Genomic DNA, 27,187 nt, shown 5'->3' with positions numbered 1-27,187 from the left:
CTTTAGGTTTGACTGCAGCTTGTGCTTTGATAGGGAAGAATTGCCCCCCCCCACCACCACCACCTGCTGCTTGGCGTGATTTTGTAGGCCTTAACCCCTTGCCTTATTAGGCCCAAAAGCAATAGCTAAAGTAATTGCCATATAAAAGCAAAAGGAAATTTCTTAGGTTGTGCTGTTTTGCAGCATGAGCTTTCGTGGGTGAATACCCACTTCTTCGGACTGCTTGCATCCGAAGAAGTGGGTATTCACCCACGAAAGCTCATGCTGCAAAACGTCTGTTAGTCTATAAGGTGCCACAGGATTATTTGCTGCTTCTACAGAACCAGACTAACACGGCTACCCCTCTGATACTAGCCACATTGTGGGTAAACAGTTTTTCCCTTTCACTCTCTCACTGTGTGTGATGACTTTCCCTGTCAGTACTCAGGAAGTGGAACAAGAATTCCTCTTGCTTTCAGCCCCCCCACATATGTGCTCTCCTATCTCTGCTCAAGAAGGAAAACAGGAGCTCCTCCACAGATGGTAATTGCATCCTGATAGGAAGTGTACAATGAAGCTTGTGATTCTTTATTTTGTCTTTCAGGTGCTGGAGAATCCACTAATCGATCCCATGACCGATTGTGGGGAGAATGCCTACTCTTGGAATTCTCAGCCGGTGGTCGAATGTAACTCGCATAGCGAGACTTTGTATGGTGGTCTGCAGTCCTCCGCTGATTGCCTCTTTTGGCCAGAAAGAGGCAGTGAGATAACACAGTGTAGTTAACTGGGAAAGGAGACCTTTTCTAATTGTTACCAAGTTCATTTTGGCTACAGTTTTATCAAGAGTTTTAATAGTAATAAACAAAAGCAATGCTCCCTGAGGTTCTTGCAGCTCACAGGCTTTAACTGGGATAATGTGAAGCTGCGTAGCCTGTTGCAAGTATTTAGTCACTGGTTCTATGTTCGGGTCACCCTGTATTCATAACTGGGGTGTATCTGGACGAGATAGTTCTGGGTCCATCTATTGTTGTTGTTTAATGAAGTTGTGTAAAAAGCCCATTAATTCAAAGGGAGTAAAACCTCAGAAATGTCATCTACAGTGTGGATGCCCTGTGGGTTTGTTAGGGCTGGAGAATTTGGGACCCAGCTGAGCCTCGATACAAAGCTGCCTCCTCCTGCCTCTGCAGTTCACCTCTGCTGTGAATTCTGGGGCACTCCAGATCCCATAGTGCCACAGATCACACATTTTGGAGCACTATAGAATTCATAGCACCCAACAAACCTTTATTATAGAGGATGAGATGGGGAAAGCCAGATTGTCAGGGCCCAGTAGCAGGTGGACTTTGAATTCCCCATGAAGGTCAGAGGAGTGGAGAGGGTGAGGACATCTGAACCCTTTCAATTCACACTGAGAATTCCCAACTCCAGCTGGACAGGAGTTCTTCAACTGGTCTTAATGGTTGCCTTTCCCACAGTCTGCAGAAGACTGAAACTGAAGACCTGATTCTCTACTGCCTTGCTCTTACACCTGTACAAAGTGAATGTAGAACGCTGCCATTTTCATTGGGAAGCATATTACATTGACTTTGCATTTATTTTGTAGGTGCAAATGACTGCTTGAGGTGCAGGGCAGTGGAGAATCAGGCCCTGTATGTCCCCAAGTATCTTGCAAAGCAGCTTTTGGGTTGTGCAGTCCCAGATTCCGTCAGACTGCAGAAGTATGTGGTCTCTAATAGAAATTGGTAACTGTATTCAGCTGAAGTCTAATACCTGAATTTTGGGCAAATATCTGAGGCTCCTCACAGCTCTGATTGGAGGAGTACACTGCCAACAGTTCCTCTATCCAGATAATTTTCCCCAAACCAGCCTCTAAGCCATCTGCTTCTGCGCCCTCTCCATTGTTTTTTTTTTTTGTTATATCACAGATCAGGAGCCCTACGCTTTTCCTTTTATCTCACCCTGGGGCTAGAAAATGGAAATTGTGAGAGAAATCAGGTGCGGGGGGCAGGGCCGGCTCCAGACCACAGCGCGCCAAGCGCGTGCTTGGGGCGGCATGCCGCGGGAGGGCGGCAGGCGGCTCCGGTGGACCTCCCGCAGGCGTGCCTGTGGAGGGTCTGCTGGTCCCGCGGCTTCGGTGGAGCATCCGCAGGCATGTCTGCAGGAGGTCCACTGGAGCCGCGGGAGCAGACCCTCCGCAGGCACATCTGCAGGAGGTCCACCGGAGCCGCGGGACCGGCAACTGCCAGAGCACCCCCAGCGGCGTGCCGCCGTGCTTGGGGCGGCGCAATTCCTAGAGCCGCCCCTGGCGGGGGAGAGGTTTAATTTGCACCCAGGCTTAAAAACACCGAGGGATAAATCATTGTTTAGCTTTTTAAATATTTACCACAATTGTGTATTTTTTTTAAAAAAAAGATTCTGGCTCACAAAAGAGGATCCTCCTTGCCCAGAGTCCAGGCCTGGGGTTCACTGGTGGATGTGTTGTAATGAAGGAAGTTTGCAAATAAAGGTTATGAATGACATCTCTCTCCATGGTTCATTTTCCACAGAGTAGAATATTATGTGGTTATAGAAAGACTTTTAAAAAGCATAATTCCACCAGGCCTCAGGCACATTTGAACCTGCCACTGCGGGGTATGCAGGGAGCTCGCTCAGGAGTCCATCTCTATGGTCCTTACCTAAGTCTCAGTACCTGCGCTGGCATTTGATCGCTTTTTCTAAGGTGGTTTCCAGACCTTTTTCATCGGAGAGACTTGTGTTTGGAGGGGGCTATATGAGAGTGTTATTTTTTAATGCGGGGGATTTACATTAATTGGAGTGTATATGTGGTCAGGAGGGGAGCAGTCATTTGATGTAGTGGCGGCAGAGGGCCTCTTTCAAGTAATTTTGAAATGTGTTCTTCCTATCATACCAGACTGGCTTTGTGCTGTCATTTTCAATACTGTCGGGCTAGTTAACCCATCCCTCCCATGTGTAGAACAGTCTTGCAGCATGGAAGGGCTGCAATAGGCCACTTGTCATTCGTAAAAACTACACAAATAATAAAATGCAGTGAAGAAAATGCTGGTCCCTTTAGAGAGCTGATGTTTCAAAGCAAGTCTCAGTCCTGCTTCCTCCTGCCTCCTGATTGGCTATGGATCCTGGTCTGCCTTTAGCAACAGAGACAGATATATCCATCTCCTTCACAATTGACTGTAGCATGCTGTCGAACCATAGCAACAGCGGAAGATGGCTCTGTCTGACAGATACATTGGGCTGCAATATCTTACAAGAACAGTAAAGCAATGGGCACTTCCCTTGTGCATCTAATGTGCAAGTGGCCAATGAATAAGCGTATTCTGGAGGAAATGCTGGAATCTTCACAAGACATGGAGAAACAAGCACACAGGTCCAGAAACAACTTAGAACAGGCAGTTCCAGTGTGATCAGAGGGCTGCACTGTGATCTCAGTCACACTGGTGTCAAATCCAGAGTTGAAATGGAATTCTGTTACCATTCATGAGGGATCCTGACACCAGAGAAGGTATTTTATCACTTACCCTAACAGAATAAACTTCCAATGTCATTATCTATGATACAGTCATTCTGTGGTATCTGATGTATATACATGGAACCATGGAGGGTTCCATGTCATTGTTACTGAAGAGAGAGACCTTGAATTTCAAGGAAAATTATGCCTGTGCTGTAGTGAGGCATATTTCTGGCCTCTCCCTCTGAAACATCTGGTACCACTGGCCTCTGTCAAAGACAGAACACTGGATTATGAGACCATTTGTCTGACCCAGTGTAGCAATTCCTATGTTCTTAGTGATTACAATTAAAGACACCATTTTCTGAGAGAAATAACATGACAAGGCATGCAGTTGTTTGAGATATCATAATTCTTGAGTGCTGGAGGCAATTATCCCTTGGTCTCTTACCTTACTACAGCAGTCCACCTTGTATCCAAGAATTTAGATATTTTTTTTGTGGTGCAGGAATGAAGCTCAAATCAGCAGAATCCCTGAGGTAGACTTCTCTGGAGGGACTGGTAGCTACTTCATAGTGAAATTTTCTTGAAGATTTGCAATTAAAGCAGGAATAAGACCACTCTGTTTCACAATTTAATTAATTAATTAAGTTTCCAAATTTGGTACAAGTGCTCTTCAGAGGACAATTGAATTTTCCAGGTCACTTTCCAGATGAAATATTTTATTACTTCTCTTATCTGATCATTTAAGTCTTGGTCTATGGTACCCAAAAATAAAAAAGTGGGTTCTTCATATTCATCTGCAAGACACATGAAGTCAGGTGGCTGAAGCAGAACCCCAATCTGACCCCCAGACAGTCTTTGCATCATGAAGCCTCAATAATACTGAATTTTTAGGAGAGACTTTGAGGAGATAAGTGCAGTTGAACAGGTATTTGGAAAATATGTTCTTGCAGAAAGTCCCAAAGGATCCGGCTTTTCATGTTGACCTACTGGGAGCAGAGTGGAGTTCAGAGATATGCTATCATGTCCCCATTTGTGAGCTGGCACAGACTGGCTCCATGGTGAGGGTATAGAAGAAAAGTCAGTGAGTTAGCAGTGTACATCAGTGACCCCCTATTGCTTGATCCTCCCTGCCCTACAAAAAGTGATGCTGAGAGGAGTCTTTAAGGGAGAAGGCAGGGAAAATATTAAAATGACATTATCTAGCACTATCTGGGTCAGTATTAAAATCATGCACTTTGCATCTCTGTGGGTCACAGGGGCACATGAGCATGCTGGGTTCTGGTGGCACACAGGGCTACTGGGTTGCTGGGGCAAACGGGCATGCTGGGTCATAGTGGGCACACGGGGCTGCTGGGTTCTGGTTGCACACGGGGCTGCTGGGTCGTGGGGGCACACGGGCATGCTGGGTTCTGGTGGCACATGGGGCTACTGGGTCGCTGGGCACACAGGGATGCTGGGTCGCAGTGGGAACACGGAGATGCTGGGTTCTGGTAGCACACAGGGATGCTAGGTCGATGGGGCAAATGGGCATGCTGGGTCATAGTGGGCACATGGGGCTGCTGGGTTCTGGTTGCACATGGGGCTGCTGGGTCGCAGGGGCACACGGGCATTCTGGGTTCTGGTGGCACACAGGGAGGCTGGGTCACCAGGGCACACGGGCATTCTGGGTTCTGGTGGCACACAGGGATGCTGGGTCGCAGTGGAAACACGGAGATGCTGGGTTCTGGTAGCACACAGGGATGCTAGGTCGCCGGGGCAAACGGGCATGCTGGGTCATAGTGGGCACACAGGGCTTCTGGGTCGCAGGGGAACACGGGCATGCTGGGTTCTGGTTGCACACGGGGCTGCTGGGTTGCAGGGGCACATGGGGTTGCTGGGTAACCGGGGCACATGGGGCTGCTGGGTTGCAGGGGCACACGTGGCTGCTGGGTCGCCAGGGCACACGGGGCTGCTGGGTCGTAGTGGGCACTGAAGGGGATGCTTATGTTCATTTTGGATAAAATGTGGTTTGCAGGGTGGTTATGCCTAGGGCAGCAGGCTGTGTGTCGCTGCCCTAGGAACATTCTAGAGAAGGCCAGGGGGAGGGGGGTGAGCTCAGCATGTGGAACGGAGAACTATGAGCATGTGATAAACAAACCCCTATATGGAAAGATTAACTCTTATTGGTTAGAGGTTCATGTTATGTAACTTGTTATGGAAGTGCCACGTGCTCTAAAATAGCAAGGGGAGGGGCTCCTTGCTGGAGGGACGCTGCCTGATCTTTGTACCGGGGCTCTCCTTTTGTTCACACAGGTGTGTGCAGAGGAGCATCCGAGCCAAACCTGCATGGCGCTGCACCGGGAGCTCTGCAATTCCAGCAGGCTCTGTGGTCCAAACGTTTCTCCTGTTGCTGGCAAATGCACTTTAACACGGGAATCTGGGGCAAGGGAGGGGCTGTTTGTGAAGTGACACCCCTCCCTCCTTGAAGGGAAGGGCACGAGCCAGGAGCTGAGGGGCTCCCAGTGGGTTCTTTACCGAGCACTGCCAGTGTGCTCAGCGCTGCATGGGGCCGTCTCTGTCCCAGTCCCCCAGACCAGCCATGCAGCTCTGCCCCAGGCTTCACCTCCCACCAGCCGCAAGGAGGGCTGCAGGGGAGCGGGTTTCAAGGTGTGATCTGACCACAGAGAGGACGGTCACTGGGCCTGGCCATTGGGGTCCAGCCAGAAGCGGAAGGTGGGGAGTGTGGGCTGGGATGGTGTGCTGCTCCTGCTGCTGGAACCAGGGGCGGCTCCAGGCCTCAGCACGCCAAGCGCGTGCTTGGGGCGGCATGCCGCGGGGAGCGCGTTGCCGGGAAGGCGGCAGGCGGCTCCGGTGGACCTCCCGCAGGCGTGCCTGCGGAGGGTCCGCTGCTCCTGCGGCTTCGGTGGAGCATCCACAGGCGTGCCTGCGGGAGGTCCACCAGGACCAGCGGACCCTCCGCAGGCACATCTGCAGGAGGTCCACCGGAGCTGCGGGACCAGCGACCAGCAGAGCACCCCCCGCAGCGTGCCGCCATGCTTGGGGCAGCAAAATTGCTAGAGCTGCCCCTGGCTGGAACCCAGACTCCCTCCCCATCAGTTGCCTGGCGAGCTTTCTTCCCTGGGACACAGCCCAGCTCTGGCCTTGCCGTGGGCAGCTCCCGTGTGGTCCCCAGTATGAGAGTAACCAATAAGGGATAGAGGGTGATTTGGTAGTGAGAGCATGTGGTTTGAAGTCCATTCCAGGCACTGACAGCATGTGACCTTGGGTAAGTCATGTCGCTTTCTAGGCCTCATTTTTCTCATCTGTAAAGTGGGGACAATACCATTGACCTGCCTTACAGGGTGTTTGAGAGGCTCCTTTCATTAATATCTTAGATCCTTGGATGGAAGGAGTTTAGTGCAATATTATTATTAATTACTGTAATTATTATCAGGTGGAAGGAACTGGAGCTTTTCCTCTGAGGCAAAGATTAGCTGGGGTTTTAGTGGCCCACCAAGCACAAAGATATTCCCCTCTTACCATTGGGCCAGATGTCCACTGATTAGAGGTCTGGCCCATAACAATTAAGGACAATCTTCTGTGGCTTCCAGTCTCCATGGGTAACATCTTCAAAAGCACCTAAGTGACAAAGGAGCCCCAAGTCCCCCTGGCTTTTAATGAGACTCAGGTCCCCAAATGCCTGCGTTACTTTGGAAAAGTCTACATCTTGTGCCAATTTCAGGATCCTCCTGGGAGAAACTGAGGCAGGTAATAAGTCAATGTGCAGCAGTAGCAGCAGGGATAGGAGAAGTGGAAACTAACCCTGTCCTCATGTCTAGGTGTCCTTGCAATCAGCAAGAGTTACCACAGCCAGGAGTATGATAAGGAGGGATGGCATGCAGCTTCTTGACATTGGTTATGTATCCAAGTCACATATTGCAACAAGGAGACATTTACCGTACGTTTCCCCCAACTGCAGAACATATCTTAAAAATAAATATGATCCAGTCTAGAAACAGAACATATGGATTTAAACCCAGCCTGTAGTGGGGTGGATCCCCACTCCTACCCTGAAGGGTTAAAAACAGCCCTGGGAGGGGGCTGTGGCTGGAGAAAGCAGCTACTAAGCTGGGCTGATTGGCAAGTGGCTGCAGCTGGGCCACGCCCCAATCAGGCCACAGCTGGCCTGTATAAAGAGGCTGGAAGCCAGGAGGAGGAGTTTCTCTCTGGCTGTAGAGGGAGATGGGCTTTTCTGCAGGGACCTGAGCAGAGTACCTGAGTGGAGCAGGGCTGGGGAAAGGCCTGAGGAGCTCCAGCCTGGAAAGCCCCAGGCTGCAGCCTAGCATAAGGCCAACAGGTACCGGGGGTTGCAGAGGGCAGCGTAGGGGTAGGCAAAGGCAGCAGGTCCAAACCCTCCTTGCCAGTGATGAGGAGGCTGATACTGCAGTCTGCCCCAGGGCATGGGGCTAGATGATGACTGGCAGTAGCTTTATACTGAGGTGAAGTGGGAATAGTGGGTGGGGGTTCCCTGGGAAGGGGAGACCCTAAGACTGAGGGGGTTCTGCCAGGGGGCAGCACTCCAGGTAAAAGGGCACTGGGTCCAGGGAGGGACATGGGGGCCAGAGGACAGGTGGATCACTGGCCTGCAGATGGAGCTCCGGAGCTGGAATGAGCTAATTCCCAGAAGTCACCAGCAAGAGGCGCCGCAGGAGTGAGTCCGCTCCTCTACACAGCCATAATGTCACCAGTGGCTCCTCTGTGATCCTTCTTGACCTTTAGTTGCTATTTAAGACCATGTGACTCCCAGAACTCAGCCTGCAGCCCTGCCCCATTGTGTCTATTACAATCCCCAGGTCTGGGCAATCCCAAACCACCCAGCATGGAATATTTGAAATGCTAGTCCTGGCATGAGCTGCAGGCACCAGGCCAACTGGGGAAGACAGGAAACGTGTCAAGAGGTTTCAGCAGGGGACTGGGAATGAGAGGGTTTGAGTTCTACTCCCAACCCTCACACTGACTCCCTCTGTGCCCTTCGCAAATCACAACCTCTCCATGCCTCAGTATCCTCATCCATAAAATGGGGATGATAATGCTTACCTACCTACTAGGACTTCTGTGAGAATTAATTACATAGTATTTGATAATGTCATTATTACACAAATGGTAGGAATGGAGGGGAAGGACTGGGCTAGGAGGTTGCTGCTTCTATTTTGTCCTGCAGGTCAGTAAACAAAAGCAACTTCATGGTATTTGCTCTGTGACATCTACTGCTATGTAACATCATGCTGGTATCAGGGCATTTTTTGCATCTCATGAGCTGCAAAACCTGCCAGGGAAAACCTGCAACCATGAAATATCTGGTACAGCCAGAAATCCTGGCACAGAAAAGAGACAGACAGCGCAGCTGGAGTTCAGGGGCTGCAATCTTGGCCTGATGCTGTGCATCTTCAAAAGCTATTTCAGGATGATTCACAGGCTCCATAAACCCAGTTGTCAGGATTGAGAACGGGCCCATCACACTCATGACAGGTGGCATCCACTGTTAGAAACAAGCTGGCCAAGCAGTTCAGACCCTCAATCCAGTTCAGACCGGGGTGGGATAGATTTATCCCTTCTCGTACAAGACTGGAGGCCTGATTCTCCTTTGCCCTGCACCATGTGGAGCCACTTTTGCTGCACACAGTAAGTGCAATTACGTAGCATTTCACACATTACGTGCACAGCTGAAGACATCAATACAAGGCCAGGGCACTGGGAGAATCAGGCCCCTGGTGTGGGAAGTATCATCACACAGCTCCCTAAGCCGTACTCAAAGGCAGGGAGCCTGGAGACCAGGGAAAGGACTGAGCACAGAACTCCATTCTCACTTGTGTCCTCCACTCCCGTTACCTGCGGGGAAGAATGGCTTCCAGGGACCCTAGCTGTCCTTCTCTAAGCACGAAACTTTCAAGCTCTAAATCTGCCTGGTGACTGATGCTTTCTGAACTGGCCTCAATACAGCCACCTCCAGGGTCCCTGCTCATAGAAGCTCTGACACCTGCTGAAGTAAATGCCAATGTTAAGAGAGCTGCAGAGAACAAGGCTCAGCCCACAAACCCCAGCCTCCCTCATCAGAGGCTGCGTGACAGATGCACTACAATCCCACACCTGCAATTATGGCCAGCCACAGTAATTAGCTAGCACCTAGCTGCTGCACAACTGGCTGCTCCTCTCCCCACCCACTTCCATCCAACTTGCCTTCTCAGCTCTGGAGACATGAATGAATGTGTCCAATTACAGAGAAGGGGGAGAAGCTGCAGGACCAGTGGACTACATGGGGTGGGACTGGAAGGAGCCAGTGAGAAGGCAGGGGAAAGGAAGGGAGAGGTGCGAAAGACAAGGAGGAGCAAGTAAGGACAAAAGAAAGTGAAAAAGGCCGTGTTTCTGAAGGACTGATACTCTCTCCTAGCAGGAGGCCTTGGGTGCCCTGGAGTGACACACAGCCAGGAGGTGAGTGCCTGCTGAGGGATTGCCCAGCGAGTGCCAGGGCAAGCAGCACCCGGCTGATGAGAACCAAGGGGGGTTAAATATTTAAAAGCCAGCAGTCGAATAAGGTGAACAGCAAACAGCTGAAGGGCCTTGGCCAGAGGAGCAGCTAAGGAGTAAGCGTAAGTGGCTGGAGGGCCTGCAGCCTGAGCAAAGAGATACGGGGTAAAAATAACCCGGGTCAAGTCGAGTGGTCTAGATTTTCAGCCCTGCTCCTTGACCTTTTGGGAGCAGGACCCAAGAGCTCAGGTTAAGCCCAGCTCCCCTGCTTGTCACTAGACACAGGAGGCTGCCTGTGGAAACAGGAAGGTCTAAGACAAAAAATCAAAGAGTTTTCAAACCAACAATGGCTCGGAAGAGGGCAGTTCCACTCACCTGCTGTACCAGAGCTCCAAGTGGGACCCTGGCTGCTCTCGCCGGAGACTCCTTCTGCACTGGAAGCTGGCTGCCTTGTGTCCAGATGTTGGGTTTGGAAGGGAAGCGAGCCACAGGAGCACAGGACAAAGTTCTCCAGCCAGGGGTCAGTGGCAGTGTAACTTGATGTATGTCCGGTCTCCGTGGTAGCAGAACTAAAGCTTATGCTGTGCTCAGCCTTAGTGCAGAAAGCTGCTGGCTCTTCCATGTTGACAGGGGTCACAGAAGTTTTAGTTGAGCTCATTTCCTGTAACGCACTGCTCTGCAGAAAGCTATAGTGATGCAGTGAATGAGAGGTTTGACTTTACTGCTCTACAAAGAGCATCATCATCTCTTAATGGGAGAGACAGCTGCTCAGTACCTATAGCAGCCCCGCCCCCAAGCCTCCTCTCTCCTAGGAAGGAGTCACTGCCAGCTGAACCCGGAGCACCAGTCCAGGGGGATGGGGAGTCTGTGCCAGCTGCTCAGAATGGCTGAAGCTGACTTTGGGGCACTGATCACTCCCATCTGTGAAAGGAGTCAAGGCTCCAGAGTGGCCTCCCTGGGCACTGCCAGCTTGATGGGAATGTCAGTCCTGTGAGGGAGGCTAAAGTCACACAGTCATTGCACTTCTGCTATAATGATGAAACTCCCTCATACATCACCTGGATTCCAGCAACGTTGAAAAGGTCCCATCAGCAGAATAGTCCAGACCCACAGCTGATTGCTTCCACCCCGGACCACAGGGCATGAGGGTATTAATCTCTTTGTGCTCTGAGTCAATGCCTGCATGAAATGCATCTGCAAGACATAGAACAGGGCAGGTGACCCGAGACTCCTGGGAGCCCTAGGGTCAGTACAGGTGTGACTCGGAAAGGAAACTAACAAAGGTTGGTGCTTGTGGGCAAACACAACAGGGCTCTCCCCGTCATTATTAATGACTGAATTCTGGTTATGACCCTGGAATGGTGCAGTGGAAATGCTCAGGTTTTGTATTGAGTTTTACTGAAGTGAATTGCGGGTCCAGGGTCAAATGGCTGCACTGGGCTACCCCCCTTATTAGCTTGGGGAGTGGGATTCCTCTACTTATAAACTATTATTATGTTGCTAGCAACTCTTAGTATTCATGATGTAGCTTGGTGCTTTGCACCCAGTCCAACCTTGACAAGGCATTTGGGTACCGTGAGAGATGTAGGTGCAACCTTCGGATTTTCACTTGCCAGGCTGGTGAAGGGCAAGACATTAGGAAAGTGACATGCTACCTCATTAGCATGACCTTGATTGCTTTCATCACCATGTATTTTTTGACAGGTTTCCATGCCCTGTGTGGGACTTTTGTCCTGCCCTTCCACCCCATTTCTGTTGGCGCTGAAGTTTGGTGCTGTTGGCCATTTTGAATTTTTTTTATTATTATTTTTGTTTGTGTTTGAATGGGGGAAGTGTTGTGCTTGAATACACTGAGAGAAAGGTTAAAAGACTAGAGTGAGAGAAGCTTTAAAGCTGAAAAAGAAAGTTGGGGTAAAGTTTGGAGAAAAAGGTTAAAAGACTAGTGTTAGTAATGGGAGATTCGATCATTAGAAACGTAGATAGCTGGGTCTGTGATGACCGGGAGAACCATATGGTGACTTGCCTGCCTGGTGCGAAGGTTGCGGATCTCTCAAGGCATCTAGACAGACTTATGTGTAGTGCTGGGGAGGAGCCGGTGGTCATGGTACATGTAGGTACCAATGACATAGGGAAGAGTAGGAGAGATGCCCTGGAGGCCCAACTTAGGCTGCTATGGAAGAGACTGAAATCCAGGACCTCTATGTTGGCATTCTCAGAAACGCTCCCAGTTCCACGCGCAGGGCCAGGTAGGCAGAAAGAGCTCCAGAGTCACAATGCGTGGATGAGAGGATGGTGTAGAGAGGAGGAGTTTAGATTAATTAGGAATTGGGGAAACTTTTGGGATGGGGGGGGAAGCACCTATACAGGAGAGATGGGCTCCACCTAAACCAAAGTGAAACCAGACTGCTGGCACTTAACATTAAAAAGATTGCAGAGCACTTTTTAAACTAGGAGATGGGGGAAAGCCGACTGCTGCAGAGGAGCATGTGGATCAGACAGAGACTTCTCTTAGAGGAGAGTCTATTGATAGAGATTCTCTGGGTTATAGTCAGGAGCAGAGGATGGAAGAGGATAATGTAAGGGCCAGATCAGATGAGAAACATTCACATAAAAGGGAATCTGACATCAGAAAAGAGCAGACAATTAAACAGTGACAAGTTTTTAAAGTGCTTGTACACAAATGCTAGAAGTCTAAATAATAAGATGGGTGAACTAGAGTGCCTCGTGATAAAAGAGGATATTGATATAACAGGCATGACAGAAACCTGGTGGACTGAGAGCAATCAATGGGACATCATAATTCCGGGCTACAAAATATATTGGAAGGACAGAACAGGTCGTGCAGGAGAGGGAGTGGCACTGTATGTGAAAGAAAATGTAGAATCAAATGAAGTAAAAATCTTAAGTGAATCCACATGTTCCATAGAATCTCAATGGATAGTAATTTCATGCTCTAAGAAGAATACAACATTAGGGATCTATTATCGACCACCTGACCAGGACAGTGATAGTGATGATGAAATGCTAAGGGAAATTAGAGAGGCTACCAAAATTAAGAACTCAGTAATAGTGGGGGGATTTAAATTATCCCCATATTGACTGGGAACATGTCACCTCAGGATGAAATGCAGAGACAAAATTTCTTGATACTTTAAATGACTGCTTCTTGGAGTCTGGTACGGGAACCCACAAGGGGAGACGCAACTCTAGATTTAGTCCTGAATCCTCTGGGCGGCCCTGTGAAGCACTGGCTAGCCTAATTAATCTTATCTGTTTTTAAAATGTAAAAAAAGCTCCAGCTCCAGCCTGTGCTGTATTATTTTAATAAAATCTATGAACCCAAAACAAACACAGACGCTCAGCACATGGATTGCAAACATTTAAAAACAAAGGCATTCTGATAATGCAACAGAAAAAAATCATACTTAAATCTAAAAGCCCTACAAAAATAAAAGCTTACTATAACTTTCACATGGATTTGTTAAAAAGTGGGGAGGAAAATAAACTTCTCTCTAATCCACTGGATTACAAAATAAGGGGAATATAAACTAGCTGTTACTAAGGTTCTGGTGTTTTAAACCTGGGGTGTTTCTGCCTGCTCTATTTTATTGAAACACACCAGTAAATAAAGGGATGTGTCTTCATATAGGTTTGTCTTTTAAAGTGTTTATTCCTTTACAAAACTTAATATAATTTTTACTTGTATTTGTTAAAAAGCAGGCAAAGAAGCACCCTTCTTATCTCTAACCTACTGCCTTACAGAGGCTGTTTTTGCTGACAGCTGCTTTGCTGCAAAAGCCTGCTGCTTCAAATTGTCCTTACTAAAAAAAATAACCAGTATTAGCCTAAAACCTAGGGAAAAACTTTATTACTATACATTACTTTTATAAACAGGTTTTCCGTGTTTTTAACCCTGAGTTGTTTCTACAGACTTACATTTTATTAAAACATTTATGCCAATGGGGCTAAATGAAAAAAGTGTCTTCACATAGTCTGCTTTTCAAAGGGTTTTCTTTTCTAATCCACTGCCTTCACGGGGATGTTTCAAGTGGTTCTCACTAAAATCCCCATAGGAAAAAAAATTTAAAACCTTTTTCTTAGTAAGGGTTTCTGAGTTTAGGCCTGGGACGCTTCTGCATGGTCTTTTTTTATTGAAACATCCTCATAAATAAAGAAATGTGATTTTTAGATAGGTTTGTCTTTTAAAGTGTTTATTCCTCTACAAGTTTTTCACCTTTGTTAAAAACTTTAACAAATTACTTTCATAAACTGACTAGCTGTGGTTTTAACCCTGAGGTAATTTCTTTTATTTTACCTTGTGAATAAGATTAGTTACAAATCAATGCCTTTTTACATAACAAAAGAAAATTGTTTAGTTGAACAAGTATTTGGTATAATTTTGTTTTAAATGCAGGCCTAGGGCTTCCTTGTTATGTTCTGGCCTTCTTATCTCCGATCCACTAACTCACAAACGCTGATTTTGTTTAAAAAGCATACTGCTTCAAAATGTTCTTACTTAAAAAAAAAGTGTTAGTCTAAAACATACGAAAACGTTATTACTTTTATAAACAGGTTTTTAGGCCTGGGTTTTTGCAAATTCACATTTTGTTAAAACACTTATGCTAATGGGCTAAATAAAGAAATGTCTTCAGATAGAGAGAAGAAGACCCCTTTGAAAAACAGGCTAATCCACTACCTTCAAAATGCTCTTACTAAAAAATAACCACGTTAGTCTAAAACTTTTTTTTTTACTTTTATAAACAGTTTTTTAACCCTAAACTGTTTCTGCATATTTACATTTTATTAAAACACCTATGCCAAAGGGGCCATATAGCCTATTTTTCAAAGGGGACTTCTTTTCTAATCACTACCTTCAGAAGGCTGTTTTAAGTGCTTCTTACTAAAACCTTCTTCTTGTCAGGTTTAGACCAGGGGTGTGTTTTTATTGAAATACCCCTGTAAGTAAAGGAGTGTCTTTAGGTGGGGTTTTTCTTAAGTGTTTATTTCATAAGTTAAGAGGGAATTTTAGGCATTACTTTACAAATAAACACACCTTTACTAGTGTGTGCTAGTTAGCATTTGTGACAGGGGTTTGTTTGTTTAGTTTAGAGCAAAGCAGGTGGCCTCTTAAAAAAAAGAAACAAAGTCAAAAATCATAGGCTCCATACCTTAGCTTTTTTAAACGTTAAGGGTAAAAAAAAGCTTTCCTTTTATATGGTAAGCTTATTTACACTTAAAGTTACTGTTCTTTTTAGTACAAGGCTTTCTTATCTCTAATTACAAAAGCTTCTTTTTTTACATTGTTCTTACTAACCATGTTAGCCTAAAACCTAGAAAAAAAATTTATATACAGATTTTGAAACCTAAACTGTTTCTCCAAACTTACATTTTATTAAAACACTTATGCACGTGGGGCTAAATAAAGAAGTGTTTGTTCCTTTAAAAACTTTCACCTCTTTGTTAAAAAGTGGAAAAAAACCAAGCTTCTTCTCTCTAATTTAGTGGTTAACAAAATAAAAAAAAATCAACTGTTACTAACTTGTGGGGTTTTAAACCTGGGGTGCTCTATTTTAATAAAACACCCCTGTAAATAAAGGGCTGTGTCTTTAAGTCAATATAAAGCAGAGCTTTATTCCATTACAAAACTGAATGTAACTAACTTGTGTTTGTTAAAAATCAGCCTCCTTTTTAATCACAGCTATCATCTGCAATAGCCTATTGTTTTATATTGGGTTTACAAAAAACAAAAAATAACCAGTGCTAGCCTAAAACCTAGAAAAAAAACCTTTAAAATTGTTTGTTACTAAAGCTTATGGTTTAAACTTTTATTAAACTCCCTTTGTAAAAAAAGTAGGTCTGATTCTTTAGATAAGAATAAGGCAGTTAAAAGGAAGGGGAGGGGGAATAAAGGGAGTTGGCTCTTGTTTAAAATCTTGGGCCACTAAAATTGGTTCTGAAAATAAATTTTATAACGCGGTTGTAAAACAACTTCTGATTGGCCCAATCCAAGGGTGATGATAAACAGCCTGAAAGTTTCTAAGCTGTGCCATTGCCTCATTTTACAGAAAAACAGTCAAGATAAAGCTCTCACTCTCCGATTCAACCATGTGCTCTTTCCTTTGTTCTTTCTTTTAGCCTCTTTTTTCTTAACCTACCCTGATACTGAATGCTTTTTTATTATGTGCTTAGTACATTTCCTTTTTAAACCTAGCTTTTAATGTTTTTTAGCCAGTTTTTGGCTCTGTGCTTAGCAAATTTTCTTTTTAAACCTAGTTTTGTTTTTCGTCAGTTTTTCACCACATGCTTACTAAATAGGTTTTGTCTTAGTTTTTAATACTGTTTAATGCTTTTGTTATTCACTTTATCATGTGCTTACTAATTTTTCTTTTTAATCCTGTTTTTATAGCTTTTAATGTAAGGTAAAGAGCCTTTGGACTACAGGATTGGCTCAACAAGTTCATTCTGTGACCTAACTGTAAAACAGCCTCTGAGTGGTCCATCAAAAGAAGGGGCTAGCTTCCCACGAGCATGGCCCAAAACAGCTATCATTTCACTACCAACAGTCAAGGGGGCAGGATGTTTCGCTCTCCCTGTGTTCAGCAACACCAGCATTCTATTCTTTAATAACCTGCCCTTTACCAACAGCAAGCCTTACTCAATGTATCTAAGCACAAACACACGGTGGGGTAAAATGTTCCGCTCTGCCTCTGTTCAGTGTAACAAACACTCTATTCTTTAATAACAAAGCTCCTTACTCACTCACGTCCAATAAACTTACCTGAACGTCTCTCACTCTAAACTTTCAATGTATCGAATTTTCTATTCTTTTATAGCATACCTTTACAAGCCACCTTTTTTCAATAAACCTTACCCAAAGTTTAAACTTCTCTCACTCTAGTCTTTTTTTCTCTCTCAATGTATCCAAGCACAACACTTCCCCCATTCAAACACAACATTTTTTTTTCAAAAGTGACCAATGGCGCCAAACTTCGGGGCCAATAGAAACAGGGTGGAAGGCCGGGACAAAAGCCCCACACAAGGCATGGAAACCTGACAAAAATGCATGGTGATGAAAGCTATCAAGGTCATACTACTTACCTCTATGGAGGTGTGGGGTTGGAAGGAACCAAGATGCCAACTTTACCAATGAATGAGCACTGTCAACTGCCGTGACACCTGCTATACCCTCTCCAGAGTGTTGTCTACCATGATAACAGTTGGATGCAGCAGTAGGGGGCAACTTTGCCTTGACCCTTTTGACACCCACTGTGTCAACAATGATGCCCAACAGGAATAGAGTGCTGCCCTCATTGCAGGGAGGAGGTGACTTTGATACAAATTCCCTATTTCCACACACTGATGGCTAAAGGGGGGTTCCAAAGAGGATGGAGCTTGGCTGTTCTCAGTGGTTGCAGATGAGAGAACAAGGAGTAATGGTCTCAAGGTGCAGTGGGGGAGGTCTAGGTTGGATATTAGGAAACACTATTTCACTAGGAGGGTGGTGAAGCACTGGAATGGGTTACCGAGGGAGGTGGTGGAATCTCCTTCCTTCAAGGTTTTTAAGGCCCGGCTTGACAAAGCCCTGGCTGGGATGATTTAGTTGGGGTTGGTCCTGCTTTGGGAAGGGGATTGGACTAGATACCTCCTGAGGTCCCTTCCAACCCTGAGATTCTATGATTCTAACGGTGCAAAGAGGAGGCCTGTGTACCAGAGCATAATCCTGCCATGTCTGCTTGATTCGGTAATGCTGAGTTACTGATCCCAAGGAAGCAGGGGTAGCTAATATTGCCCCTCTGTTTATCAAGAGGTGATCCTAAAACAGGCTTCCATTTGCCTGGACCACATCCCAAGCCCATGGGAGGAGACCAACCTGCAGCTTGTGGAATGCAGGATCTACTATCAGGCTGATGTTTTGCTTGGCGAGTTGAAGGCTCCTCATCGGTTGAACTGATGAGCTTTTCCAGCCACTTGAGCTGGGCTCTTCGACGACGACGGTAATTGGCAAACCAGTTATAGACCTGAATTGGCTTCAAGTTCGTATCCTGAGCCAAAGTGTCCTGCAAATCCAGGTAACCAGGGGAAAAAGAATAAACCACATCCAAATAACCATGCCCGTCCCTCCAGTTTCCAAAAGCAATCAAACAATATGAGCTTCCAGACCCTCATGCAGGTCCCCGGAGAACATGCATAGCTCCCACTGATTGATCAGCTCATAAAGAGGAAGAGAACAGAAAAAGCTAATTCTCCCTTGACATCCTACGAGAGAAAGGGAACCCCAAGAATCCCAAGGGGTTTTTGCCTTATTTGTAATTTAACGGCTATAAATAACCAGCTAATGGAAATAAGCACATTTTTAAAAGGGAAGGTAATTTACCACTGAAACACAAATTATTGGGCTCAACACAGGAATCACTGGGTGAAATTCTCTGGCCTGCCTTATGCAGACTAAACTCTCATAATGGTCCATTTTGGCCTTAAAAATAATCTATGACAGATCTTTAAAATCTCTTGTGTATTACATTAAAAATCTATATTAAGAGAACATTTGATTTAAGCAATCAAAAGTCCAGAAATGCCACAGTTAAGGTTGCACATGTAACCTTTACTCGTCTCCCTTGTATATATTCATTACTATAACCTTTCATTAAATGATCATAGATTTCTTAAATACAGTATAACAATTTTTCTCTGTTAGATATACGTGTAGCATCTTGCAATATATTTTCATACTTTTAAACTTACTATATTATCATTGTGATAATGAAACTATGTCTTTATTGATTTTGGCTATTTATATAATAGATTTTCCTCTTTCTCAAGTAAGTAGTTCAATAATTTAGTCAACATACATGTATTATATATTTTGTTTTCAATGAGAAGTGCAACCTTCCTTGGGTGTAATTCAAGGAAGTTAACTATAAAGCTAATTTAGTCACAAACTTGGGGGCCTTATACATGCTATCAAATTTCACTGTTACTCTATGTTGTTGTATTTAATCAGTGGAATACTGTGTAAGAATGGCTTATTGTGTGCATTGCATAAAATAACTTTAAGAGACTCGAAGTAGTACACATGCACATATCTAAGGTTGTAGAAAAATTATTATATTAAACTACTTGATAGATTACAAGATCATGTAGCATAATGCTCACACACTACAGGACAAAGTTATGCTCTAGTGTGCTACTTTCCACTGTCATTTCCTGACTTCTAAACACTTAACAGAGCAACCTTAGCGTTCTCTTAACACAGATTTTTGTAAGTTGCTGCTGTTTTTAATGAAAAGATATATTATAAAACATATTTCATAATGCAGAACTAAGCTAAACATGTCCAGAATAACCTGTTCCCCATACACCGTGGGGGCTTGAAGGAGGGAGCCCCTTGAGTGAAAATTTTAGGAGCGCTGCAGTTTTTACCTTATAAAACAGTGAATCAGACAAGTATCAGAGGGGTAGCTGTGTTAGTCTGAATCTGTAAAAGCAGCAAAGAGTCCTGTGGCATGTTATAGACTAACAGATGTATTGGAGCATGAGCTTTTCTGGGTGCATGCATGCATCCGATGAAGTGGGTATTCACCCACGAAAGTTCATGCTCCAATACATCTGTTAGTCTATACCATGCCATAGGACTCTTTGAATCAGACAAGGATTCCTGCCAAGTCCTGGCTCATTCAGAGGCCACTTTCACTACATTTGTCTCTGTCCAGCTAAGATAGATACACATATGCACAGGGCTGACTATTTTGGCTGCAAACTTTACAAGCCTAGCAAGAAAATGGGTTATAACTCAGTCAAATCACAACCAGTTAGCACCAGAACACCTACGGTGCTTCTCAGGGAGAGCTATTTCCCTGCCAAATTTCACCCAGTCAGTTCAACACTAGAGCTGTTAGAACACTATTATAACAGGGAAGACATTTTCTCCCACTTCTTTGCTCCACAGAACGACTGAGTTTCTTTTGCTTAAGCTTAAAAAAATATTAGAACGCACTCTCCTTTGGGCAACGATCAAAGATGAGAAACTGCAGTCCGAAACCTGACTGAAACAAGGGATTAGATCGGAAACATTTATGTCGCCTTGATCACAGTAGCTGCTGCTGTTCCTGTGCAAGGCAAAGTTCAGCAACAGCCCAAGTAACATTGTAGCATATAGCATCCATACCCGCTGATCCATGTTTGGATTCACTGTCACATTTGCAGCAAATCTGTGCAGCGTTTGGCGCACTTTTTCTGGATAGTTTCGATTCGTTGTGCCTTCAGGACAGAGGGAAACTGGTGGAGGATTCCTGTGCAGAAAAGAAAGTATAATCACCAAGGTCCCAAAACTGCACCATTAAATTCAATGGAAGTTTTGCCATTGATTGCAATAGGAGTAGGCCAAAGTTTCAAGTTAATGGTGAAACCTGTTCCCCAAGAAAGGTCCATCTTAGGATGTGAATACAGCCTTTTAGTTTCCATCCAACACACCCCCAAATTACAGTAAAGGAAGAGCACCAGATCATCCCCCTGCCAAGGTACCTCTTCCTGCACCGGAACTTCTGCACCGATGTCAGGGAATCTGTGTGGTGTTTCTCCATGTCTTTGTGGTAGTGGATCTCATTCCAAAGTTGCACCAGCTCCTCCTTCTCTTTCACCCTGCAACACTAAGACAATAGCAAGGGCTGAGCACACCCTCTCCAGACAGTCAACCAATGTCTTTTACAGAGGGGATAAAACCCCTCAGCACCCTGAAAGTACTGAAAGGGATTCACGCTGGATCTGCTGAGTTGGTAGCCTTCCCCAAAAGTATGAGTCTCTTGCATGGCCCACTATTACTTCTCAAACCTGCCCAGGGCACCCCGTGCAAGAAAAGAGCTCATTATGCACCTGTGCCTTTTTTTAAAAAACAGCGAATTTGGACCTGGTGCATGGTCCAAAGCCAACAGCTCTGGAAACTGAAGTCTCTTCTCTCCACAGAGCACACACAGCATGATCACTAGCAGCCCAAGCTACCTCACACCATCCCACCCATGGGCTTCATCCTACAAGGGGTTGAGCACTTAGGACCTGATCCAGCAAGACACTTAAGGACGGTGAGCTTTAAGCACAAGAAGGATCCCAATTCCAATGGGAATTGGGCTTCTGTGGTCCCTGGAGTCTTTCACATTCCAAAAAATGCTCTCTTTTACTAAGAAATGTTTTGTCCATGATTTCCCTACAGAGCTCAGCACTGTGTACCCCTCCCCCAAACTCCTCAGGGACCTCAACAGGGATGTTCTGACTCCTGATATGTATGTTATCAGAGCTTGTCTAACACCACTTCTTCGCCATCTCTGTATTTCCACTGAAGTAACCACTAATTGCACATTCCTACCTCCAGAAGTCTGCAGGCTGTGTCATGCTGTCCCCTGTGGATAAGGACAAGCACACAGGCTCGGACTACACTGATGTTGGTGAGGAAATATTCCTGAAGCTTGCACCCCATCATTGCCTCAACCAGCTTCTCCAGGCTGGGAGACACGCTCTGAACATCGCCACAGAGTTGTCCTGCTAGATCCAGCAGCTTGGCCTGTGGAGGGTCCTTGTTTTCATTCTTACTAAGCAGCGCCATGAACCGCTTCATGCTTATATTCGTCCAGACACCTCTTCTATGCAACAAAGAAACAGCATCTGATGTGTGAGCTGCTAGACGAACACTCCCCTCCCTATCAAGACACACTGCTAGCTTCTAATTCTCCCTTATGCTATATGTTAAAATACTTCACTGCACTTCAATAGCACTTTCTACCTGACTGTCTCAAATTACAAAGAGTAATTAAGCCTCTCAATCCTCCTGTTAAGACAAGAAGCATTCCAATTTGCAAGTGGGAAAACGGAGACACAGAGAGGTGCAGTGACTTGCCCCAAATGACAAGACAGTGGAACACTTTGTAATCATCAAACTTAGAGAACAAAAGCCCTTTCTTGCTAAAAGACAGGGCAAATGAGCATCAGTAAAAGTTAGAGACAGCAAACACTGAATATGTGGGATCTTTCAAATAATTATTTATAAAAATGATCCTCCCCCAAAACACTTGGTCTGCTACATAATTATAACCACTGACCAGGTGGTGCAAAATCTAATTATCCAGCAGAATGGAATAACTAAAACCTCAGTCCGGATAAGAGAGATCAAGTTACTGGCTGTTCACTGCAAAAACACTGACATGGAGCATCTAAAATTCCACAGTGCAATAAATTACAGGAACACATGACCTGTAGCTGATTCACTGGTCTCCTGTATTCTTGTCAAGTATCAGAGGGGCAGCCATGTTAGTTTGGATCTGTGAAAGCAGCAAAGAGTCCTGTGGCACCTTATAGACTAACAGACGTATTGGAGCAGGAGCTTTCGTGGGTGAATACCCACTTTGTCAGATGCATCCGACGAAGTGGGTATTCACCCACAGCAGCTCATGCTCCAATACGTCTGTTAGTTTATAAGGTGCCCCAGGACTCTTTGCTGCTTGTATTCTTGTACATGCCATCAAGTGGTAACTGCCCTGCACACTGGACTTTGGAAGGACAGAATCAGCCATATATTCACCTCTTGAAGGATAGGATAGAACAATGGTTCTCAAACTGTGGGTTGGGACCCCAAAGTGTGTCGCGGACCCGTTTTAATGGGGTTGCCAGGGCTGGCGTTAGACTTGCTGGAGCCCAGGTCCAAAGCCCGAACCCCACAGCCCAGGCTTTGGCTTTGCCCCTGCCACCTGTGGCAGCGGAGCTTGGGTGGGCTCAGGCTTCGGTCCCCGTTCCTGGGGTCAGGTAGTAATTTTTGTTGTCAGAAGAGGGTCACAGTGCAATAACGTTTGAGAACCCCTGGGATAGAATGCAACTGGCTAAGAACCAGAGAAAGAGTTTAGCTAAGTAGACTAGACCACGTGGGCAAGTCATCCATTGCGGCCCTCAGGCTTTGTCTCCACTACAAAGAAGGTGTGTTTTTGCATCGAGCTGGCCATCTCACCGTATAATCCTAGTGGAGATAAGGCACAGGGACTTTCACCTTGATGTAGCTAGCTGGGGTTGATCTCAGGTTTCAATGAGGTGAAAACTTCAGAGCCTGGGCTCTGCTAGGATTTTACATTGAGATACCTACATTGATTTAAGCACACAAACTTTTTACTGCAGTGAAGACAAAGCTGTATCCCCTTTTCTTGATGAGGAAAAGGGTGTATTATTAAATTTGTTAACTAATCTGTGTTAAAATCATATGGAAGACAAGGCAGTTGTAGGTTTTAAACGTATTAGCTGGGCAAGGTAAATCCTAGCATTGAATCATTGTTGGCCCATGCTTAAGTCTTCTCCCTCCCCTTCCCCCCCACCTTTTTATTTAAATGATGCCTTTATTTGGCTGCTTAGCATTAGTTTTATATTTTATTTTTAATCTATTGCTTGAAGATTAGGAAAATCAAGTTTACCTTGACTAGCTAACATGAGTTAAAACTACAACACCCTTGTCTTCACCAAGACTTTAAACACAGGTTAGCTTAACATGGGTTAAAAATGCACTTTTCTTTTTCTAGTGGAGACAAAGCCCTGGTTGCATTTACACTGGTTCTGAAATGGGCGTCCAGTTTTCATTTTCAACCTCCAGTCAGACAGGAACAAATCCAACACCCACTGAAGTCAATAGGAATCTCTCCACTGACTTCAAGGGGCACTGGATCAGGCCCTCAGCAGGCACAGGAATTTTAAGTGCTGATTGGCTCAGCAGCTTGTCCTTTGAGGTAGGACATGCAATATCCATACAACAGATTCTTTTGAATAACTCATTTTAGCTCCAAAAATAATCAGGACAAACACTTTATCATCAGTCAACCACGCTGTCGCTCCCAGCTGTCCTTGATCAAGTCACCTTAAAAATAATTTCCTAGCCTGCAAACAATAGATGAAAACTAAAATACAAACCCAAAAGCAAATAAAGACTTCACTTAAAAATCAAAACAACTCCCCCCCACCCCAAAAAAACCAGGTGGGAGGAAGAAGTCATCCTACACGCGTCCACAGTGATTAAAACAGAATGCACGTCTGAAATTGTGTCTTTGACTATGTTCAAAGTTGTGAAAGAGTGGGGTGGTGCCCATCCAGTGGTTGGAAGTTCCACATGCTGTGGGCCAAGAACACTCTCCTGGTTCTCCAGGGCACAATGGGGAAATCCAGAGCTGTCTCTAGCTATTTTGGTGCTGGGGGTGGGTCTGTAGGTGGGAGCAGGGGGCGGCTGGGGGCTGGAGGACAGTTCCCCACTCCTCCCAAGCCTGGGAGCCAGGGGAGCGGAGCAGGCTGGGGCCGGGTCACTCCACTTCCTGCAGGAAGTAGCCGGCCCCCGGCCCCCACAGAGGCGTGGGGCCCCAGTCTGCTCCCCAGCTTGGGGGGAACCCCCAGAACTCGCAGGGGGCACAGCTGGGAGCCAGGAAAGCGGAGCAGGCTGGGGCCGGGTCACTCCACTTCCCGCAGGAAGTAGCCGGCCCCCGGCCCCCACAGAGGCGTGGGGCCCCAGTCTGCTCTGCTCCCCAGCTTAGGGGGAACCCCCCCAGAACTCGCAGGGGGCACAGCTGGGAGCCAGGGGAGCGGAGCAGGCTGGGGCCGGGTCACTCCACTTACCACAGAAAGTAGCCGGCCCCCAGCCCCCACAGAGGCGTGGGGCCCCAGCCTGCTCTGCTCCCGGCTCAGGGGGAACCCCCCAGAACTCGCAGGGGCACAGCTGGGAGCCAGGGGAGTGGGTGGCTCCACTGCCCACGCGGTGGGTGCAGGGTTCAAGGGAGTGGGGGCCCCGGGGAAGAGCCGGAGCAGGGGCTGGAGCCCTGGGAACCCCCCACCTCACCAGTGGGGTCCCACAGCTCAGACTGTTCTGGTGGAGGCACAGGAGTTTCCCAGGTGACAGCCAGGCACTTAGGCCCAAGAAGCGTCTCCTGTGATGCGGGGGCGGCCTCGCCCACGCGGGGAGGGGAGGGGGTGTGAAGCAGCCCCCGGGGCCTGGCAGGGCGGGGACTCTAATGCGGGCAGCGGGGGGGGGAAGGGGGGCTCAGACGCGTCCAGGGCCCGCAGGCAGGAGCCCACCGAGGTGTTTGGGTGGGTCTGGAACAGCCTCTTGTCCAGCCGCTACTCAAGGGCCGGCGGAATGGCGGGGGCCGCTGCCCCCTCTCCCCGCAGCAAGGCGGGCCCGGGCCGGGGTGCGCAGCCCACGTACCTCCGGGGGGCGGACATCGCTGTCTGGGCACCGCTCCCAGTCCCTCCCGGTCCAGCGATGCCAAGCGGCGCCGGGACCTGCCGCGGGGAGGAGCTCGGGGCTCCGCACCGCCCACACCCCCGGCCAGGCGCCTGCCGGCCCCGCCTCGGTTCAGACCGACTTACTGCTGGGCCGTCGCGTGTGAACGCTGCACGGGCAAGGGCCGGAGCGCTTCCCACCTCCCAGCCCAGCATGGGGGAGAGACAACAGCCCCCCCCCCCCAGTGCTGCGAGCGCTCTTCCCACCTCCCAGCCCAGCATGGGGGAGAGACAACAGCCCCCCAGTGCTGCAAGGGCCGGAGCGCTCTTCCCACCTCCCAGCCCAGCATGGGAGAGACAACAGCCCCCGCCCCCAGTGCTGCAAGGGCCGGAGCGCTTCCCACCTCCCAGCCCAGCATGGGGAGAGACAACAGCCCCGCCCCCAGGGCTGCAAGGGCCGGAGCGCTTCCCACCACCCAGCCCAGCATGGGGGAGAGACAACAGCCCCCCGCCCCCCCCAGTGCTGCAAGGGCCGGAGCGCTCTTCCCACCTCCCAGCCCAGCATGGGGGAGAGACAACAGCCCCCCAGTGCTGCAAGAGTCGGAGCGCTTCCCACCTCCCAGCCCAGCATGGGGGAGAGACCACCGCCCCCCGCCCCCCCAGTGCTGCAAGAGCCGGAGCGCTCTTCCCACCTCCCAGCCCAGCATGGGGGAGAGACAACAGCCCCCCGCCCCCCCAGTGCTGCAAGGGAAGCAACGCGAGGCCCCACCTGCACTGGGGAGCAGAGGCTTAAACCACGTGCACCAGGGAGGGGCGAGGAATGGGATTGAATTCTGGAGGGGGTTGGGTTAGGACCGTTGAGAGGGTTAAGCCATCTGCGCTGGGCAGGAGGGGCCGAGGGGGTGATGGAGGATTAAACTATTTGCAAAAGGAGAGTGGGTCACAAAGCTGAGGGCACCAGCTGAGCCCCTATAATTCAAGTCCAGCCGGTGTTTCCATATCATCCCCTTTTCAGTTGTTTGCAATTTTGCATTGGGGAGCCCTGAAACTTCCCCCCTCTGGCCTGTGCCCAATGCCAGCGTTTGTTTGTATTTATTTTAAAGGGAAATTGGAGAGGAAACCTTTCTGTTAGCACAACAATGCCTGAGCTGTTGCAAACAGTTCTAGGACCTGAGTGTTTGGGGCCCAATCCTGGATTGCATCAAAACCACAACTCCCAGGTTGAACATGTGCTTCTTGGAATCATGGTGGAAATCCACCTTGATTTGCCCAACCTTAAAAAAAAATCTTATTTTGCTCATGCAAGTGGGATTACACAAGGAAAATGGTAATACAAATTTCAAAACGTGTAAGGCACTCTGTTATCCCGATGATGAGCACAGTACATTCAGATAGGCAAATCAAAAACCAGCTCAGCTAGATGGTTATGCATGGCAAGTCTCTCTCCTTGTGACAATGCCATAGAATTTAATAGAAATCAGAAACTTTTCCATCGTGTTTTTGAACCATACTAGCAAATACAATAAATAATGATAACCCTGTTATATAATTGTATAGGATGGTTAAAAAGGAACTCACAGAAAGCAGCAGTGCCCTTTTAGATTTCATGGGGAGGGGGCAACTTTCAGCAGGAATCCAGAGGCCGTTTAGGTGCCTGGAAGTTCTTGGATTATTTGAAGAATAGAAGTATAAAAATGAGTCTATTTCAGGATTGTTTGTTGTGATTATTTCTTATATGTTTAATAATTCATGAAGGTTTACTGCAACAAAATGACCAACACAGGACAAACAGGAAACTAAGCAAGTTACGCAATCTGCACCCAGTGCCAAATAAAACCTAATTTCAATTTTAGAAAACAACCAGGGTCCGAGCATACAGAATTTCTTCCATGGGAATGAGGAGTACTTGTGGCCAGTGGCGTAGCCAGGTTCTAACATCGGGGGAACGCACACATATAAAATAGGCGCCACCTGACATATCAAATTACTAATTACATACTTTTAAAT

General features: G+C 47.1%; 1 protein-coding gene across 1 annotated transcript; it reads right to left on the bottom strand.

Moving 5' to 3' along the window:
• Positions 1-8,326: 8,326 nt before the first annotated feature.
• On the bottom strand, positions 8,327-25,292 carry LOC120375384 (anomalous homeobox protein-like). Its single transcript, XM_039496005.1, has 9 exons — positions 25,164-25,292; positions 21,312-21,585; positions 20,477-20,601; positions 20,121-20,244; positions 17,826-18,012; positions 11,014-11,149; positions 10,331-10,641; positions 9,320-9,467; positions 8,327-8,360 (listed from the first exon to the last, which is right to left on the bottom strand). Exons 1-9 carry the CDS (start codon positions 25,178-25,180, stop codon positions 8,327-8,329), a joined length of 1,356 nt encoding a protein of 451 aa, XP_039351939.1. The 5' UTR covers positions 25,181-25,292.
• Positions 25,293-27,187: the final 1,895 nt, after the last annotated feature.

This window comes from Mauremys reevesii, linkage group 12 (genome assembly GCF_016161935.1).
Source record: "Mauremys reevesii isolate NIE-2019 linkage group 12, ASM1616193v1, whole genome shotgun sequence".
Taxonomy (NCBI): Eukaryota; Metazoa; Chordata; order Testudines; family Geoemydidae; genus Mauremys; species Mauremys reevesii.
This window is presented reverse-complemented; position numbering and strand designations above follow the sequence as displayed.

Excerpts from the sequence above, each read along its gene's own strand:
- LOC120375384 (XM_039496005.1), bottom strand. Across the intron at positions 10,642-11,013 it reads TCAACGTTGCTGGAATCCAG|CTTTCTGCAGAGCAGTGCGT; the intron begins GTGATGTATGAG and ends GCATCACTATAG. Across the intron at positions 9,468-10,330 it reads TTGGAGCTCTGGTACAGCAG|GTGTCAGAGCTTCTATGAGC; the intron begins GTGAGTGGAACT and ends TTACTTCAGCAG.